Here is a 16,930-nt window from a genome sequence, read left to right as displayed (position 1 = left end):
GAGACAGAGAGAAAGATCATGAGCACATGAGCGGGGTGGGGAGGGTAGAGGTAGAGGGACAAGCAGACTCCCTGCTGAGCAGGGAGCCGGAGATCTCGATCCCACGACCCCAAGACCCCAAGACTGTGACCTGAGCCCGTGATACACTCAAGCAACAGAGACACTGGGGCACCTCTCTTATTCACGTATTTTACACTGGGGATTTTGGCTAACCAATTTCCATTTTTTTCTGTTCTAATGATCAATACACATCCACAGATATTCATAGAAGTTTCTACTCCTACCACATTTAGAGAAAATTCTAATTCTTCCAGTTTTACTAATAAGGTAAATTGCTTTAAGAATATTTATAGTCTTACAAGAAAAATACTTACCTTAATTCAATTTTAATTTTTCTCCTGGCTTCCCTGGGCAACTTTGATCAGTATATGATCATCTAAACCTAAGAATGTTTTCACACATTATTTTCATGTGTTATATTTTCTTCTGTATGTTAATCCATCAAGGCAGTGCATAAGTTTGGTCTTTTTCAGGATGCTGTGCAAAATTAGAATATGAAAGCAAGGATGTTTGGAATAAAATCTAAATATTGAGGGTATAGGTAAATTAAGTCCTTGAAATTTAATTCAGCAACTACTTACTACATCCCTCCTACATGTGTTCCCTACCCAGTGGATCCAATGTTAAAGAAGAAAGGGAAAAAAAAAACCCTGTCTCCAAAAAGCATGTAACAATGACCTGTAAATTTTTTTGTCCTTAGCCAATTTATTTTTTTTTAAGATTTTATTTATTTATTTGATAGAGAGAGAGAAAGAGCACAAGCACTGGGGGTGGCAGAGGGAGAAGCAGGCTCCCCGCAAAGCAGGGAGCCAGATGTAGGGCTCAATCCCAGGACCCTGGAATCGTGACCTGAGTGGAAGGCAGACACTTAACCAACTGAGCCACCCAGGCACCCCTGTCCTTAGCCAATTTAAATAGGGAAGAAGATTACCTGCTTTATCTCTTCCTTCATTCCAGTGGCAAGAGAATTCAGGGTTTAAAGTTCCACTACAGGTGCAGTTTTGAAAAGTTTATGACCCATTTTAATAATATGTCACTTTTTAAACAGCTTTATCAAAATACAACCTAATACCATAAAATTTATCCATCATCATTGTATGATTCAACGCTTTTTAGTAAATTTGCAGAGCTGTGCAACCATCATCATACTCTAGCTTTAGAATCTCTCCACCAGCACCACTCCTGTGTCACCCATGCAGTACCGCTGCATAGTGATTAAGAGCACAGGTCCTAGTGCAGACTGCGGGGCTCCATGATTTGACAAGCCTCCAGCAAGCCAGTAAACCTTTCTCTGCTGGGTTTCAGTTTTCTCATCTAAAAATGTAGCTAATTGTAGCACCTCATAGTACAGTTCTGAGGGTCACATGAATTAACACATATATACTTAGAACAGTGGTTGGCACAAGGTATCCAGTAATTCATTAGCTATTATTAATATCATGTGCTTTGGGGCACCTGGGTGGCTCAGTGGGTTAAAGCCTCTGCCTTTGGCTCAGGTCATGATCCCAGGGTCCTGGGATCGAGCCCCGCATCGGGCTCTCTGCCCGGTGGGGAGCCTGCTTCCCCTTCTCTCCCTGCCTGCTGCTCTGCCTGCTTGTGATCGCTCTCTCTGTGTGTCAAATAAATAAATAAAATCTTTGAAAAATATATCATATACTTTAAAAATGTATTTTTTGGAAAAAATAGACTGAAAATACTTTCAACACAAATAACATCACTCCATACTGACAGCTGAAACAACCTGTAACAACACATTTTATTTGATAATAAAAAAGCCTGATTAACAGTAATAAAAAATTTAAAAACAAGAATAATGGTAACTGAAAACAAAACCACCTCAAGATAAAACTTCGGACGATCTAATAGCATTCATTCACTGACTCAACAAATATTTAGGGGGAGTACATACTAAATGTCATGCCATGCTCTTTTTAGGGATGGGAAAATAGCAAATAAGACGAAGGCCCTGACCCTACGAAGCTTAGGTTAGGGGGAGACAAACCAAATGAGCAGACAACTGAAAAATAAAATAATTACCCAGTTGTAAATGTTCTAAGGACAAGAGTATACTTTAGGCAGTGAGACAGAGACAGAGGGTCAAGGGCACTACTCTAGACGGAAATCAAGCCTTGCTCTAGAACTAGCCTTCTTAATGCATATTCTCTACTATTACACTGCTTTGTGGTTCTCTGAGATGACATTTCGCCAGAGGTCAGAATAAGAAATTAGCTGCCAGAGCCAAAGCAATAAGCCATGACAAAGGCCTACAAGCACCAAGGGTAACAAGTACAAAGGCTCCACAGTGGGACAAGGCTTAGTAGCATTTGAGGAATGGAAAGCGGCCAGCTAGTCTGGAGTTTAATGAGCATAAAGAAGGTAAGATGGACACCTGGATGGTTCAGTCAGTTGAGTTTCCGACACTTGATTTTTGTTCAGGTCATGATCTCAGGGTCCTGAGTTGGAGCCTCGTGTTGGGCTCCCTGCTCAGTGGGGAGTCTGCTTTTCGCCCTCTCTTTCTGCCCCTCCCCCTGTTTGCACATGCTCTCTCTTTTTCTCACTCTCTCTCTCTCAAATAAATAAATAAGTCTTACGGAAGAAGAGGAGGAAGAAGAAGAGGGGAAGGAAAAGGAGGAGGAGGAAGATGGCAGGTGAGGTTGAAGATAGGCAGACACTAAATGCTTGTACCATTTCACTATTTCAACCTTCCCTGTCCAACTGCTTGCAGTAACATTAGGTCACTAATGGACATTTCTGGGGGGATTCACCATCACCATGGGCCAAACTGAGGCAAAGCATTCTTCACTTATTAAAATGATGAGATTTTAAAATGGAAGATTATTTCTTAAAAAAAAAAAACATTCGACAGGGCTTATTGCCCTGGATAAATAATCTTCTGGCCCACCGTTCAGGAGCAGCCTGCAGGGAACAGCATCTGTTCTGGCTTCCAAAGAATGAAACACCCACCCGCAGTGGGGGGCTCGCAGGAGAAGCGCACAGGGCAGAGCGGTCAGTTTTAAGAAAGGCAACAAGGCAGGAGAGGATGATCAGGAGGGAACAAAGCATAATTAAGTCTGATTTTTTTAAGAAGTTTTTCTATTTATGGAGAAAGTCGTGGGAGATATTCAAAGGCTGGTTAAAGATAAACTGAGAGGCTGTAGGTGTCAGTCAGAGGAAATATGAACTATATTCAGTATGTGGTGAGCACCGAAGCGGTGTGCGTTGCATTTAATGAGATTTAAACTGGAACTGGGTATACCAGAGGGAATGGGCAGAGAAGGGTGAGGATACCCAGAAACACAGGCTGGAGATGATGTAAGTCTGAAGTAGAAGGAAGGCAAAGGAGGTGAAATGGAGGGGGCGGATGTGCGGGCCACTAAAGCATAGTATAATTAAGTTTTACACCGGTTATGGGAAAGAGAAATTTTAAAAAAAAAGGAAAAGGGAAATTAGTAGGAGAAGAAGTTGTTTCAAACAGTAATACTGTCAATAAGGAGAAGAAAGACTGAAAAAAGAGGAAAAAGGAGAAAAAGCTGAATTTGGTGCTTGGAAAGTCTTCTATTTTATTCTTCAAAATACTCAGATTACATAATATCTTATGATGCGTCCTCAAAATATCAATTTTCCAGCTTCTCCAGGGCACTTGAAAGCACACTGCGTCAGGTCACTATTTTGTTCACTGTGGTATGTGCCGACCACCCAGATTAGGGCTTGGACCAGAGAAGATGTTCAATAATTTTTGTGGAATCAACGATGTGATCTTTCTGCCGCCTTCCATCTATCGGCCCCTCTTGCTCTTTGTGTTCTTCTCTACTGACCCAAGAACGCCCCCCCGAACAACTATCTTACCAACATCCTTAATTACATGCCCCATTATCCTTCTGTTACATGTTTCCTCTTCTTCTCTCTCTGAGATTTCTTAGTATCTTCTCTATAAGCCTGGTGCCTGGGAAGTTCACGACCCATAGCTTAACACGAGTCTTTTTCATTCATTGTAATGAGTATTCGATAGGCCTTCCTATCTGGAAAATTATGGCTTTTCAGTTCTGATTTTTTTTTTTTTTTGAGAGGGAAGAGTAACTAATTCTTATCTAATTCCATCCTCCCTCTTCTAAATTTTCTTTTTCTAGACTTTTCAAGTCAAAATTGACCCTTTTAAAAGACTATCATTCTCAGTGTTTTATTCTCCTTTCTAGTAGATTTCTTTGGCTCTATCTTTCAACACTCCTATGGATGCCCACCCCCTAATATTATCCATTTACTTTCCAAGAGCTCCTGCTTGAACTCTAGATGTCCAAAATTTTTTGTAGTATTCTGCTTAGTTTCTTGGTTGTAATATTTTCTCTTTTCTCTCTGGAATATTAATTATAGGATTGTTTTTCTTCAAATTTTCTTCTCTTTTCTACATTGCCTCTCTCTCCCCCTCTGAGTTAGTCTGTTTGCTTTAATTTCTGTCTTTCATATTAAAACATTTTTATATCAAATGTCTGGTAACCCTCCTCTGTCCATTCATATAGGAGTAAGGTGCTAAGAAGCTGATTAGAAACACTACGTCAGGCTAGACAGTAAATATTTTAGGCTTTAAGGGCCATAGAGTCTGTTGCAGCAACTCTGCTACTGCAATGCAAAAACCATGAATGAATGAGGCTGCTCTGATAAAATTTTATGACTATGAAATCTGAATTCACATAATTTTCATGCCATGAAATATTGTTCATATTTTGATTTTTTAAAAGATTTTATTTATTCATTTGAAAGAGACACAGCGAGAGAGGGAACACAAGTAGGGGGAGTGTGAGAGGGAGGAGCAGGGAGCCCAGATGCAGGGCTCGATCCCAGGACACGGAACCCAGGACACCGGTATCATGACCTGAGCCCAAGGTAGACACTTAATGACTGAGCCACCCAAGTGCCCCAATACTTTGACTTTTTTAAACGTTGTGTATCATTGAAGTAGGCAGAATAATGCCCCCCAAAGACTTCCACATCTTAGTTCCTTAAATCTGTGACTAAGTTATTTTACACAGCAAAAGGGGAATTAAGGTTTCAGACTGAATTAATATTGCGAAAATGGATCTTAAAATAGAGACAATTCCAGATTACTGAGTCGATCCAATCTAATCGCAAGGGTCTTTAAAAGTGAAAGAGGGAAACAGAAGAGAAGGTCACCATGTCGTGATGTGAAAGGACTCCACTCACTGTTGCTGGCCTTGAAGACGGAGGAAAGGGGCCATGAGCCAAGGAATGTGGGTGACTCTTACTAGCTGGAAAAGGCAAGAAAACAGATGTTCTCCTGAAGCCTCCAGAAAGGAACACAGCCCTTAACTACCTTACTTTGGGTCCAGTGAGACCTCTAACCCACAAAAGTGTAAGATAATAAATTCATGTTGTTTTAAATCACTAAGTTTGTGATAATTTCTTACATGAGACAACGATACAACCATTTAAAAATGTAAAAGCCCTTCTGGGCTCGCAGGCCATAGGAAACCAGCTGGTGGGCTATATTTGGCACACGAGCTGTATTTTGCTAAGCTGTGGTACCGGCCCTTGAACCAACTGCCTGAGACGAAATCTCAATTCTGCCACTTACTGACTATAATCTTTGATAGGCAACTCAACCTCTTTGTGTCTTATCTCCCCCTTTGCAAAGTGATGATAGTAATAGTAATTGCATCACAGGAATGCGATAAGGATTAAATGAATATTACACAGAAAGTGTTTAAAATACCACCTACCCCACAGGAAGCACCAGTAATTGCTATTTTAGTAACAATGGGGAGGGGGGAGAAACACACCTCCAACATGAGGATATTCCCCTTATCGCAGCTTCACCTGGAATACAGTCTCTAACACCCAAAAGTAATTCTTTGGTGTTCTGTCAGGGTGAGGGAAGAAGAGGGAAGAACAGTGATATGGTTGCACATGACAGAGAAGGGACCCAAAGGATAAGTCGGTTGGACTTTTACTGGCTGCTCCCACCACTGCTAAGGTTTCCACTTTCTCTCCTTGGCTAAGTCAGTTACCATTCCTGCATCTGGTTTCCAGCTTCCAGAAGTGTCTTGAGTTCTCTTTTCTGCTGTCATCTCCCCTCTAATTCTCTTCATCCAAGCTCTTAAAAATGCCCTCTCTGTCATTTTAGCAGTGTTTCAGGAGAGAGCAGAGTGGAATGTGTTTAATTGACCCTGTTTAACTGAAAGTCTTAAAATGCAATTGCTCTATTATTCCTGACCTCAAAAAACAAGGACAATAATCACTTACATTTAAAAGAAAATCTTTTGGGGCGCCTGGGTGGCTCAGTGGGTTAAGCCGCTGCCTTCGGCTCAGGTCCTGATCTCAGGGTGCTGGGATCGAGTCCCACATCGGGCTCTCTGCTCAGCGGGGAGCCTGCTTCCCTCTGTCTCTCTCTGCCTGCCTCTCCATCTACTTGTGATTTCTCTCTGTCAAATAAATAAATAAAATCTTTAAAAAAAAAATAAATAAATAAATAAAAAATAAAAGAAAATCTTTTAACCTAACTTTTTCAAAAGCCAGTATTTTCTCATTCAAAAAATGTTGTTTCCAACAGCATACAACATTTTCTAAAAGCATTATAAGTAAAACTTTAAAGCTCTCATTAAAATAATTGACAAATTAGAACTTAACTTCAGGGCCTGCAAGTAATTTTGTGCAGGTCTGATGATCATTTGTGTTGTGAGTCAATGACATACTTTTTTGAAAAGTAAACTTCGAAAAATATGCGTGTCAAAAACACTACAGAACAATCTGTATGTCACATGTTTTCTCCCAAGTGTTTATTTAAAAAGGTAATTACAGTTCATACGTCTACTCAGGCCCACTAGCCAGTGGGTACATAACATTCTCATTAATTGATGGTGACTGTACTTTTATACATTGAATGACAGCTGTAGCAGGGATCTACATTCTCATCTTTCTAAGCCACACCTTTAGTCACCAAGAAATCTGGGAAACTCACGACATGTTCACAGTGAGAGTTCAGCAGCATCCTGAGATCCAACCACTCTACAAAAATTGTAAGCTGATTAGAAGCTAAAGAGGACAAGGAGAAAGAAGACCAATAGTTACCAAGAACCTGTTACGTGCAAGTCCCATTCTGGGTACTTTTAATATATTACCTAACATATTCCTCAAAATAATCTGATGAGATGGCGATCATGCCCTCATTTCCTGAATCAGGGAAACGATGTATAGAATGCTCAGGAAAAATACACTACACACACACACACACACACACACACACACACACACATATGTGTGTATATATATATATATGTCCAAAGAATGTGCTATGTGTTTTTATATGAACAGAAGAAATTGCTAGATACTCATGAGACCATACAACATTGGAATATTTTAAAAGTCAGAAATTGGGCTTGAGAGCCATGAAAATAGTTTTTAAAAATCTACCTATGTTAATACAGATCATATATTCATACATATACATATACATTCATACATATACATATACCATATATACATATATATATATATTTTATTTTATATATATAAAATACAAGGCACAGCAGATAGTCTCCAATACTGAGGAATGATTTCTGTGAGACTTCAAGCAACGTAAAGGTACCTAGGGACTCAAGTGCCACCCCTCCCACAAAACATGCTTTTTATTCTGCTTTATTTTCCTTGTGGTAGTGGTAGTTGCCATTATCTGAAATTAGCTTGATGGCAATTTTAAAAGAAAAGATTCAAAACATTTTGAGAAATAACAATCTCAAAAGAACCTTTCAATGTGACTACTTTGATACAGAATAGCCCTTGTTATGCTGGTTAGTAAAATAATAGCATTATTAGTCTGTAATCCCAACTGATTCCCTTGGTTATCTAAATTCCATACCTCTGAGAGGTCCTAACTATGTGTATACTCTGACCCTCTAAGCCTTCCTTAACTCTTCCATATTCTGGACACTCACCAGGTAGCATCTGGTTATAAATTATCTTATAGATTATTCTCTTTTTTACAAACTACCTAATGAGTTTAAATTTCTCTTGTTTCATTCTCAGTGAGGTGGTAGGTATTCCAAAATACCAGGTGAAATGCTCCTAATGTAGACAGCTAACTAGCTAGCTAGATACAGATACAGAGATATGGAGAAAAGTATAGAAGAATACATGCCAGGTAATTTACAAGCATTTGGGGGTAAGGACAGAATAATGAGAACAAAGAAGTTATTAATAAAAATAAATAAATTCTTTGAAAAGTGTCTCTTTCACATGGGTAATATTATGATCCTATTTAAATAAAGAAATTAGAGGTCTACCTATTCACTTACAGGTAAAAAAAAGCAAATTGCAAATTCTCTCTCTATATAAAAACAAGACCTTTTAAGGCTTGTTTATACAAAAATAAAGGGAAAGGTGAAAAAGGACATAAATCAGCTTAAGCTCAACATGGGTTACCTGACAGTGACTGAAGACATTTAGAGATCTGTAGTGCGCTAGATCTAAGCTGCTCCTTGAAACTTTATTTCCCACAGTTTCTCTCCTTTCTACCTGTTCTCTTACACACTGGGGCTTCATTTGCCCAGAAACTTATTATCTCCCAACGTCATTACTAGTTTCTACCCAAGCCCTTCTCTGATCCATACCAACCACTCTCTAGGGCAGCTGATAGTATGGGCGCTGGTCAGCCACTGAGCTGAAGAAATGCGTCTCTGTAAAATCTCTTAGGCTTAAAGTTTTCCTGATAGGGGGCGGCAGTATGTGGTCATTTTCTCCAAAGGCACAGCCCCAGAATCTGGGCAGGAAACGCAGGCAAAAGGAGAAGTAAGAGGCAATCAGGTGGTGAGTGGATCAAGCTGCTGCTGACAGTCCCCTACTGCCAAATGGAACAACTTCGGATACTATTCCCTCCTATCACCTGTGTCTAGGGAAGGCAAAAATAAATAAATAAATAGGATGGTCCCCATTTTCCTGCCAAAATCTTAGTTTATAAATACTGATTGCAATACATGCAAATACAGCGTGTTCTTTTAGTAAAGGGTCTAGCATATCGTAGATTCTTAACAGATATTAAAGAACAGTAACACTGCTTTGAAAAAATATGTCCAAAGAATGGGCTATGTGTTTTTTAAATGAACAGAAGAAATTGTTAGATACTCATGAGACCATACAACGCTGGAATATTTTAAAAGTCAAGAAATTAGGCTTGAGAGCCATGAAAATAGTTTTTAAATAAATAGTTTTAAAACAGTTTATCTACCTATGTTAATACAGATTGTATATTCATACATCATTAAGGATATACCCCAAATTACCTCAGTCTACTTCTCCCCTATCTCTTCTATCTCTATTTCATTGTGGTTTCATATAAATAGAAGGGTTTTTTTTTTTTTTATGTTGCTATTTTTAAATGTCTTCCCAGAAACAAACTGACAACCTTATTATGTTACCCTTGCAGAATACATTCATTCATTCCTTCATTCAACAAACCATTGTTGAAGATCTACTGTATATTAGGTACTGATCTTTGCTCTGGGAATCCAACAGGGAGCAAAATAGACAATAATCTTTCTCTATGGAGCCAATATCCTACTGGAAGTAAGCAGCCAATGAACAAGTATGGAAGATACACAGTGGAGTATGTAAGATGCTGATCAGCATGAGAGAAGAAAATAAGAGGGATAGAAGAGTGCCACTGGTGGGGAGAAGGCTGCAATTTTTTGTAGCCGAGAAGAGAAAATGTGAGCAAAGGACTCAAAGAGGTGAAGGGGAAAAGCCACGTGAGCACATAGGAGAAGCACCGTGCAGGCTGAGCAGGCCTCTGCACACATGGAACCTGAGTCAGAGAGCACACTGTTACCTCCCCACGTCACCTCCCACTGCTCTGCATCTCCCTCACCTTACTCCAACCACACACTGGCTTTCTTGCCACTGCTCGGATGTACACTGGTGAATGGGGGCTGAGGGACTAAGGAAGCACTGCAGACCTGTAGACGCTCCTCTGAAAAGCTCTTCCCTCAAATGGACAGACGGGCCATCATCCATGACTTCTGAAAGGGGTGTTGGGCAAACAAACACTCCTCTGGAGCAGCACTTTCCAACCAGTGACGGGAATGTTCTTGAACGTGCTGTTCAGTAAGGAGCACATAACTAGACACATGTGGCCTCTTGGTACTTGAAAAGTGCCACGTGACTAAGGAACTGAAATTTTAATTGCAAATTTTAATTAATTTAAATTGAAACAGTCAAATGTGGCTAGTGGCGACAATACCGGCCAACGTAATTCTAGAGCAGAGGTAGGTCTTGAGAACACAGGAATTTATCACTAATAGACACCTTACTTCTAAAAAATAAATATTTCATTTAATTTGCTAATTCTCTAATGAGAATTCTATGATTAAGTAGGGCAATTATGATAGTTTTACTTGTCACAAAACACACACATGTATTAATCACTATTTACCATGTAATTCTCCAGCTACTACACAGAAAAACGACTGCTATTAGGTAGGTTTTGTTTCGTTTTTTTTTTTTTTTATCTCAGCTTTAGTGTTTCCCTGCAGATAATTTATTATTGCTGAAGTAATAATAAGAAATTTGGTAAAATTCTGTCCTTAAAACCAGCTATATTTCCCGCTAGCAAGTTTTTCTTCTCCATTTGATTTGTCTTTAGGTGACAGATATACATGCAAATGTAAAAATGTGAATAAAAATAAACAGGATGTTATATAATATGCTATAACTTCATGTACTACTAAATTCTAAGAAAACAGAACAAAGACTATAATTAGGAAAAATAGCTTAAAAGATGGGGGGGGAGTAAATTGACATTTAAAAAGCTTTATTTTTTACAAAAATGGAAATAGAAGGTACTCATTATCTTAGGAGATATGCAAAGCTAATCTTTAAAAACTATACTCAACTTTATAAGAATATATGGGTTCTAAGAGAAAGGCACACATATATGCACATACTAAGACACCACTATTAAAGCTACACAAGAAAACTTCATGTCTTAGAATTTTTATATTTAATCCAACAGCACCCAGAGACGATGAAAGCCAGTTACTGAAAAATTTATTGCTTGGTTAAAACTCAGTTTACAATTCAAAGAATTTTTAAAATCTCTGTGCTGTTATGAAGCTTTATAGGGTTTACAATGGAGATGAAAACAGAAATAAAAAGATCTGACAAACAGAAAATGCCAAAGATATTTCCAGCATTATCAACATGGATTCCTTTTTCCCTATCATTACTTTTTACCTCACTCTAAGACAAATGATTTTAACCCATCTGCCTAAAAGACAACAATGTCTCCTAGGGTGTCTTTCAAAATGTAAATGTATGATGGGTAATTTTATTTGAAAGACTATTTTTATAATTTTTAAACTAGAACTAGAATATAAACTCCAAAGGGCAGGAGTTTTTTATAATCTGCAGGATTCCCAGTGTCTACAATAGTGCCTATCATATAGTAGAGTTACTTAATAAATTCTTTTTTTTAAAGATTTTATTTATTTATTTGACAGACAGAGATCATAAGCAGGCGGGGGGGGGGGGGGGGAAGGCTCCCCGCTGAGCAGAGAGCCTAATGCGGGGCTTGACCCACAACCCTGGGACTATGACCGGAGCCAAAGGCAGAGGGGTTTTAACCCACTGAGCCACCCAGGTGCCCCAATAAATTCTAACAAATTACTAAATTAATCATTTTATCAGGATCTTTAATTAAAATAAAGATAACCAAATACTATTACAACATTAGTGTAGATTTGCACTTTAACATTGGTAAAATAGAATCATTCCACTTATCAAAAAATCTTGTTTGTACCATTTCTACATAGAACAAAACCCTTTCTAAAGTTTATTTGATTCCCAGAATCCAAAGACTTTCATATTCACTATTTCGCAGAATTGTTTACATAGAATTCTGCGATCCCTTCCAATTCAAAAATTTATTTATTCTAATAATGGTCTAAAACTGTAAAAGGAAATCTGAAACCCGAATATTCAAATGGAACATCATGGAATGTCAAAACAAAATATTATTTAAATTACTACAAAAATAATTGCAAAACAACTGATGGACCATCCTACACATATGGTTTTCTTAAATCTTTTAAAGGGTATTTTCTAGTATTCTGCTTAGTCTTGTTTTACACTACTATCAAATCCTTCGCTTTCAAAATCAAGTATACTGAGACACCAAATAATAAAACTGCACTGTGCTTTTTAAATTTTATACTAAAAGATCTACTCTATTTTAAAAACAACATCTCAAACACATTGGAAAATACTGAATTGGAATGTTTGCTAAAATGCTGTTTACTGCAACGTCCCAATGTTTTATCAACTAACACTGAAGTTTAAATTAGGGCTAAACTCAGGAAACTGACCTTCATAATATTTTAACATGATGTTTGTCTTTATAAGGTGGTTTTCTTCTAAGAAAAGCGGACTTTAATGTCCTAGACTTACAGTCAAATTTCGGTCCCAGATCTGTATGCTTCCATTCTGGCAGGCAGCTGCGATGAGGTTTCCATCTCTACTATAAGTGCACGTGGTGGGAATTACTTTTTTACCCTGCATCGTCCGTGGTTTAAACACACTTCTTTGCTTCCTTGGATTTTCAACTTCCCATGTCCTCACAGTCCTAAAAACAATAAAGAGATTTTCATTTACAAAAAAGAAAGGAGTTTAAAATTCAGAAGAGCTCATAAAAACTGCTTCACCTCTTAAGCATATAAATCTAATAATTATTTTTAAAATAAAATGTGTTCTGTAAAACATTCTCCAATTACAAATGAAGTTACTCACTGCAATAAAGTGAACCATCTGAATCATGTTGTCTTCAAATCAAACAGCAAGTAGCAAATTCTACTTCAAATCTATCAGCGTTGTAAGTTCTGACCCTCTATAACATTGGCCTCCAAACAACTCCGACTATATACTCTGATCAGTAAAACTATTGAATATACACCTCCTATATACACACATTAATTTCTAAATTAGTTACATGTGTTAATGCACTGTTATATAATACACACCAGAAAACACACTGAAAAAATAAGTCACGAAAGAATGATGTCCCCCCTCTAGGGCGCAGGCAAAGATTTCATGCCTCCGGGGGAGAAGCAGAAACAAAATTGTCTGCCCCTGAGTTTTCAACGAGTAACAAAAAAGAGCAGGCTAGGACTGGGGGAGATACAGAGTACCCGCCTGCTCACATCACAGGCAAAGGAACACTGCCATTAAGGAAAGCTAAAACAAGATCCTTATGACCCAGGATGGGGTGGGTGGGGGGGGACCATAAAATACAGAAAACCAAAGATGAGTTCAGCAAATTCTTGGCAGAAACTATCCAGGCCAAAGCACTATGGAACAACATCTCTAAAGTTCTAAAAGAAAAAAAAAAGTCAATCTAATATTCTATAGGCAGCAAAAATATATTTCAAAAATAAGGTAAATACTTTTTCAGATGAATGAAAGCTGAGATAATTCATTTCCTTCAGACATGTACTAAAAGAAATGTTAAAGGAAATTCTTCAAGAAGAACAAATACAATGCAAATGGAAATCTGAATCTACACAAAGAAATGAAAAGTGCCAGAAATGGTAAAAATGAAGATTAATTTAAAAGACATTTTAAAAAATGTTTAAATCTCTTTGAAAGATAAATGGCTGAAGTAAAACAATGTATTATAAGATTTATAGCATATGTTCAAGTAAAATCTATGTCAACAATAGCACAAAGGTTAGGAGGAAGACACAGTAGTATAGTTTTATACTATACTGGAGATGGTGGAATATTATTTGAAGAGAGATTCTGATGGAAATGAAATAAAAACAGGAAGGGATAATGAAGAAGAACTATGGGATAAACATAAACCAAAGAGCACAATGGTAGGTTTAATCCAGTCTCATAAATCATTGCATTAATTAGAAATCATCTAAAAACTCTAATTGAAAGGCAAAAATTGTCAGACTGGATTAGGTAAAAGCAAGACCCAGCTGATTACACAAAAATGGGGGCACCTGGGTGGCTCAGTCAGTTAAGCATCCAACTCTTGGTTTCCACTCAGGTCATGATCTCAGGGTTCTGGGATCGAGTCCCATGATGGGCTCCATGATCAGTGCGGAGTTTGCTTGTCCCTCTCCCTCCACCTCTACCCCTATCCCCAGCTCATGTGCGTGCATACTTTCCCTCTCTCTAAAATAAATTAATTCTAAAAAATAAAAACAAAATAGAATTTTTAAAAAAATATACACAAATGTTTAAATATAAAGACTTAGATAGGTTAACAGTAAAAAGATGGGGGGGAAATGTGCCAGGTGAACATAATCAAAAGAAAGCTGGAGTAACCAACCATATTAATGTCTGCAAAGTGGACTTCAGAACAAGGAACAAAACGAGAGACAAAGAGCAAACTTACATAATGCTAAAGAGCCCAACAATCAAGAAGACATAACAATCCTAAATGCATATGCCACTAATAACAGAGGTTCATAATAGGAAAGCAAACTTAATAGAAATAAAATTAAATAAAGCAAACCCATATTTATATTTGTATACTTCAACACTCTTCTCTCAGTGACTGATAGAACAAGTATCCCCCTCCTTGCCCACCTCCAAAATTAGTAAGGATACAGAAGACCTCAAAAACAATGCCAAACAATTGAGCTAATTGACATTTATTTAACACTTCACCCAACTACAACTGAATGTGCCTTCTTTTCAAGTACACACTGAACATACTCTAGGTCATAAAGCAAATATTAACACACTAAAAATGACCAAAATCACACAAAACATGTACACTGTCAAAAAATAAAATTAAGCAATTAGTAACAGAAATGTATCTGAAAATATATCTTTTCCAAAACATTAAGAAATTAAGAAATAGAATTCTAAATAATCCATGGGTCAAAGAAAAAAAATCACAAAGGATAGCAGAAAAAACTCTGAATCCAATAAATATTAAAATATATATCAAAATTTATGGTATTCAGTTAAAACAAACAAACAAACAAAAAAAAAAAAACAGAAGGAAAATACAGCATTAATTATATATAATAGGAAAAAAAAAAAAAAAGGCTGGAATCAACAACCTAAGATTCAACCTTAAGAAACTAGATAAAAGAGGGGCACCTGGGTGTCCCAGTCAGTTAAGTGTCTGACTCTTGATTTCCACTCAGGTCATGATCTCAGGGTCATGGGATCATGCCCTGCTCTGCACAGGGCATGGAACCTACTTTAGATTCTCTCTCTCCCTCTCCCTCTGCCACTTCCGCAACTTGTGTAAGCTCTCTCTCTAACTCTCAAATAAATACATGTTTTTTAAAAGAAACTAGAAAAAAAGAAAGAAAATTCAATCTAAAGCAGGTAGAAGGATGGAGATAATAAAAATGAGAATACAAATGAATAAAAAAGAAAACAGAAAAAGAACAGAGAAAACAAAAGCTGGTTCCTTAAGAAGATCAACAAAATTAATAAACCTCTAACTGGTCTGATGAAAAAAAGCAAAAATTGGAGACAATATCAAATATCAACATTTGAAAAGGAAGACAGGATGACATCACCATAAAGTGTAACAACATTAAAACATTAAAATTCATCCATGCATGAATTTCACCTAAATTTGATAATTTAGGTGAAATGGAGAAATGTCCTTAAAGGACACTAACTACCAAAGTTCACTCAATAAGAAATAAATAACTGGAATATTCTTCATGATTAAAAGCCTGAATATATAGTTAAAAATCTTTCCATTAAGAAAAATCTAGATAGCTTCACTGTTGAATTCTACCAAACATTTAAGAAAGAAATAATACCAACTCTATACAAACTCTTCCAGAAAATAGAAGAGGAAACACTTGCCAGCACTCCTCATTGTATAAGGCCAGCTCTATCCTGATGCCAAAACCAAAGTCACTACAAGAAAAGAAAACTATGGTTCCATATCCTAATAAACACAGAAACGTAAGTCCTTAACAAAATATCAGTAAATTGTTCAAACTAGTACTGTATAAATATAATAATACACTATGACTGAGAGTATTTAAACCAGGAATGAGGGGCACCTGGGTGTCTCAGTGAATTAAAGCCTCTGCCTTCGGCTCAGTCATAATCCCAGGATCCTGGGATCGAGCCCTGCATGGGGCTCTGTGCTCAGCAGGGAGCCTGCTTCCTCCTCTGCCTGCCTCTCTGCCTACTTGTGATCTCTGTCTGTCAAATAAATAAAATCTTAAAAAAAAAAAAACAGGAATGAAAGAACTGAAAGGAATGAAAATTAATACATCACGTCAACAGACAATAGAAGATATATGATCATCTCAATCCATGCAAAATAAACATTTTTTAAAAATCCAACATTGACTCATGATAAGAACTCTCCACATACTAGGAATAGGATGGAATTTCCTCAGCCTGATTGAGGACATCTATGAAAAACTTACAAGTAATATACTTGTTAATGAAGAAAGGCTGAACGCTTTCCTCTTATGGTTAAGAACAAAGCAATGATACCAAACTCTCACCAGGTCTTTATAACTGGAGTAACCATTCAGTGCAATAAGGCAAATAAAAGAAATTCAAAGCTTACAGACCAGAAGAAAAAATAAAACTGTCTTTATTAAGAGACGACATGTCTGGGGTGCCTGGGTGACTCAATCAGTTGAGCATCTGACTCTTGGTTTCAACTCAGATCATGATCTCAGGGCTGTCGGATGAGCCCCCATGTTGGGTCTGCACTCATTGCAGAGTCTGCTTGAGATTCTTGCCCCCTCTGTCTTCTCCTCCCCAGCAATCTCTCTCAAATAAATAAATAAATAAAATCTTTAAAAGAGGAGAGACCATCTGATCATATATATATATATATATATATATATATATATATATATAT

General features: G+C 37.4%; 1 protein-coding gene across 1 annotated transcript in view; it reads right to left on the bottom strand.

Moving 5' to 3' along the window:
• The window catches only part of WDR70 (WD repeat domain 70), a 298,705-nt gene that overhangs the window by 98,618 nt on the left and 183,157 nt on the right, over positions 1-16,930 (bottom strand). Inside the window, exon 10 of the mRNA XM_059417015.1 lies at positions 12,508-12,682. Coding sequence (XP_059272998.1) covers positions 12,508-12,682 — 175 coding nt within the window. The remainder of the gene's footprint in view (positions 1-12,507; positions 12,683-16,930) is intronic.

The sequence above is a fragment of the Mustela nigripes genome, chromosome 12 (genome assembly GCF_022355385.1).
Source record: "Mustela nigripes isolate SB6536 chromosome 12, MUSNIG.SB6536, whole genome shotgun sequence".
Taxonomy (NCBI): domain Eukaryota; kingdom Metazoa; phylum Chordata; class Mammalia; order Carnivora; family Mustelidae; genus Mustela; species Mustela nigripes.
Note: the sequence above shows the minus strand (reverse complement) of the source record. Positions and strands in the feature narration are given on the sequence as shown.